This window comes from Mandrillus leucophaeus, unplaced genomic scaffold (genome assembly GCF_000951045.1).
Source record: "Mandrillus leucophaeus isolate KB7577 unplaced genomic scaffold, Mleu.le_1.0 Scaffold65, whole genome shotgun sequence".
NCBI lineage: Eukaryota > Metazoa > Chordata > Mammalia > Primates > Cercopithecidae > Mandrillus > Mandrillus leucophaeus.
The window spans coordinates 7,331,382-7,335,514 of NW_012107030.1; the positions used below are offsets into that span (position 1 = coordinate 7,331,382).

Below are 4,133 nucleotides of genomic sequence, written 5' to 3' on the forward strand. Positions count from 1 at the left end.
CCGGGCGAGGTGGCGGGCGCCTGTAGTCCCAGCTACTCGGGAGGCTGAGGCAGGAGAATGGCGGGAACCCGGGAGGCGGAGCTTCAGTGAGCTGAGATCTGGCCACTGCACTCCAGCCTGGGCGACAGAGCAAGACTCTGTCTCAAAAGAACAACAACAAAGAAAACAAAGTACATGAAAAAATAAAAAAGCTAACAGTTTTTTCCAGAAAGTACAGGTGTAAAACAAAAGGATATAGTGCAGTTGGAAATGAAAGAATGAAATAAGGAATATCAGAGAATATGAACTAAAAATAAGTAGGGCTAGACTTTTTTTTAACTCTACAAAATAAAATTTAACGTTAAAAATTCACAATGATAAAGAAGGAACCAAAATTTGGAAAAAATAGAACACGAAGATGTAATGATTATGAACACATGGGCACCTAACAATACATTATTGAACACTATTAATGTGCAACTGACAGACTATGGTGACACAGTCTGTGTCATATTTGTTCCTTAAGTTTGTGAATTTTCTAGTTCTTTGATTATTTCTTTTCTTCTTTAGTCTGTGCATTACAGACATTTTTTTCTCTTGTTACTCGATTTTTAGCAGTATTTGAGAATATTTTAAACAGATGGGGAAAAAAAGAATTTATAATAGTCCAAGAATAGTCTAAGTTTTCGCTGTGTGAAAGGTTTTTTACAAAAGTTATCTGAAACAAGGAACCAAAATGAAATTAGAGCACTTGCTGTACCTTTCATTTAATCATTCTCTTTTGTAATTTTTCCCCAAGAAGATATACACATACATTTCCTAATGTTCTAAGCTTCCATGGCAACCTGTGATCTAGAGTAGTAAAAAATCAAAATGTCTTAAAAATCATAGGGGAACATGCACCCAATATTTCATTTCCTCTAAAAACTGACCCTTTGAGTAGCATCCATGAGTTGTGATTTTTTCTTATTTTTTCAGAAAAACCAAAAATGCTACAGAGAGAATCAATTATATGTATACCTAGGTTTTTGAAGGATTCTATTTTTCCATTCCTTATTTCCCTTGACAAAAAATAAAATCTGAAAATGGCAACATAAAATTAGTCAAATAAAGGCATTTTTTGCGTTCTGGTCATGGCGTGACGCAGGGATTGGCCAGCTCTTAAAAAAAAAAAAGGCATCTAAAAAAGAATAAAATGCTTCAATTCTACAGTTTCTTAACCCTTCTACTTAAATATATTTTACCACATATAAAATGTAAACAAAAGTAATAAACATACAATTAAATTAGTATGCATCATAATGCTTTGAATTTTGCACCTTTAGGGGTTATTATTTGCAGAAACCACTTCATGGATTACTTTTGGATTCTAATACCATATTTAGTTGCATATGATTTCTGTTTCATCATACTCTATTTCTGCCTTTGCAATAAAGGAATGTAATAATACAGCAATTAACCACAAATAAAAATATTCATTTTATATGTGAGAAACATTCACTTCTCAATATTCAAAAATGAAGCTATGTAATTAAAATGCAACTCATCTCCACCCACGTTTTCTAAGTAAACTTTGTTAATAAAGATAGATGTGAACTGTTAACTAGGGACACAGAGTACTCCAAAGACTAAATATAGGTGCTTTGTTTCTCCGATCATACCTATATCTTAAATTCCCTCAGCTCCTATCTGTCAGAGAACGGCTGCCAGGTGAGCAGTCTGTCACTCTTGCCTAGGCTAATAGATTCTCCAGTGGCTTTGGTTACAGCTCATGTCATACTATTAAAACTATGTGCCTTGAAAATGGCATAACATATGTAGCTGAATCTTGTCAACTCTAGATAATCAGACTCTGTTTGGCTTCATAAGCAGATGTAGATTAGAGAAGCAATATAATAAATATGCAAACACAGTGGTCCTCTTTCAGCACCGCTGTTCCTACCTCTAATGGCCCTCGCAGAAACTCTGTTTGTTCAGCTCCCACTTCCAGAGCTACATCAACAGAAGCAAAGGGACGGCTGGCCATCTGCTGTCGTTCTCGAAGCAGTTGCTGGAGGGGGTTAAAAATGATTTGTCTTAAAATAGGTTTAAATGCTCATGAAATTCAACAATATCTGGTTCCCTTTTTTAACAAGTGGCATTGAAAAGTTAGGAATCATGTTACACACATATCCATATCTCGAGTACTAAAGATGAAAATTACTTTCTCCCCATGGCCTCGGTTATATGTCCACAGAGGCTTTTAATGTATGGTGCCTACAAATAACTTTTCCCTTGACCTCCATCCTGTAGGTCTAATACAATGTACTCAAAACCACTTTGAAAGTCTCAGGTGAGAGGTGCTACTTGAGTAAAAAGCGTTATTACAATGATGGCTGTGCCAAATTTTCCTACTCAAAATAACTCATACTTTTGTCTTAGCTAAAAAAGAAAAAAACAGTAAAAATATTTAAGAAAAGATAATGAAAAGTTGCCAAAATGCATTAATAGAAATTAAAGGAACATATACCTGACAAGGCTAAGTTTTGTAAGTCATCAGAATCTCCTGTCAACTGCTATGGAACCAGAAGGAATTATTATTGGTAGTGTTTATAATCTTGGTCAAAGCCTTTGTTTATTATTCAGAATGAGGCATGATTAGTAAGTTGAGAAATTGTGTGCAAGAACTTCTAGAGCACCGCCACATACTTGTTTCTTTCTCTTTGTGACTATTCTGGGCTTTGCCCAAGCTAAACCAATAAACTAGCAAGTCACAACCAACTACTAAGCTAATTTATCTTTTTGCCTCTCTTTGTAATTATAATATTCATTAAGTCATGATAAAAAAAAAATTGATGACCAGCACTAGATATTGCAATTTTTGCCCTTTTCATTCTATACAGCTAATAAAATTATTATTAAATATTAAAATAGGATGTGTGATGCAATTAAATACTCTTTAAAATGGGAAGAAAATTATATTATTGAAGAAAGGCAAAATTCTTGAACACAACGAATGGCTTCATTATTCACAGATATTTTTAAAGATTCTCTGTTATTAACTTAAAATGTTAACTACTCATCTTTGAATGTAAATGGATGTAGTCCTGTGAGTGAACATTCATAAAACTCCCTTGTAGATGATAAAGGAACACGGGCCAAATTATTTAAACACAAGTTTATTTATTTAAGCAGAAGTTTAGATAATAAACTGCCATCACACTTTATTATTTAAAATTTTTGTTTTAATAGCTGGTTTTTATTATTAAAAGAGAACAGTCACATGACAATATGGGATAGAAATAATGCAACTGTTAATGAGTAACAATTTAAGTTTGTAGATTACATTTTTTTGAATAAATTCATTTTAAAAATACATATTCAAAGTACAAAGTGAATGTGATCTAAATTTTCAAATTATTCACTTTAATATAACTTCAAAATTATATTATTAAAAATACAGTTCCTGGCAAATAGAATCTGTTTCTGCCTCTCTCAATAGGAATGGGTAATTGATCTGAATAGTATTTCTATGCAAAATGCAAACATAATGTTATTTCAGATGCTGAGGGATAGTAAATGCGGAAGACACCAGGTTCTTTGTCTTTGGTAACAACACATACACCAACATGCCCAGACAACACACACACGAATATACAATCTACCCTTCCTATGATCATGTACAAATAGTCTTGAGAAAATTGTAAATTCCACTTTGTGTTTGAACACAATTTTCTAAGATTTGTATTATCAATTTTCTCCATTTGTATTAGCTCTCCTCAGCATACAAATGGCATCTCATATGACAAGTGATTGCTAGAAAAAATGAACAGCTTCTTTTTCCTCATCTTGCCTTTTCCTTATATCTAAAAGTAAAAAGTCTACAAAATAGAATTAATGAATACTCAATATCGCACATTGTAATATAAATCAGCAAATATTCCAAACTCACAATCGTTGACAAAAAATAGAGTGCCATGGACTATAATCTATTACTGTGCGTCCCAAAACTCATAAAAAAAATCAGTGACTGATACTTTTGTTCAATTTTTAAATTTGTAGAATGCAAAAGTATATTTAAAAATTCTAGTTTGTTTTCTGAGCTTTGTGTTTCCATCACTTTTTAGGAACTGAATGTCTACTAAATTACTTTATATAAAGAACAAGAAAAATAT

The 4,133-nt window shown here is 32.7% G+C and overlaps 1 protein-coding gene across 1 annotated transcript in view; it reads right to left on the reverse strand.

The window, feature by feature from the left end:
- The window catches only part of LOC105554606 (attractin-like protein 1), a 244,961-nt gene extending 242,768 nt beyond the window's left edge, over positions 1-2,193 (reverse strand). Inside the window, exons 1-2 of the mRNA XM_012001147.1 lie at positions 2,183-2,193; positions 1,922-2,054 (exon numbers count right to left, since the gene is read on the reverse strand). Of these exons, the coding sequence (XP_011856537.1) occupies positions 1,922-2,054; positions 2,183-2,193 (144 nt within the window). The remainder of the gene's footprint in view (positions 1-1,921; positions 2,055-2,182) is intronic.
- Between the last annotated feature and the right edge of the window lie 1,940 nt (positions 2,194-4,133).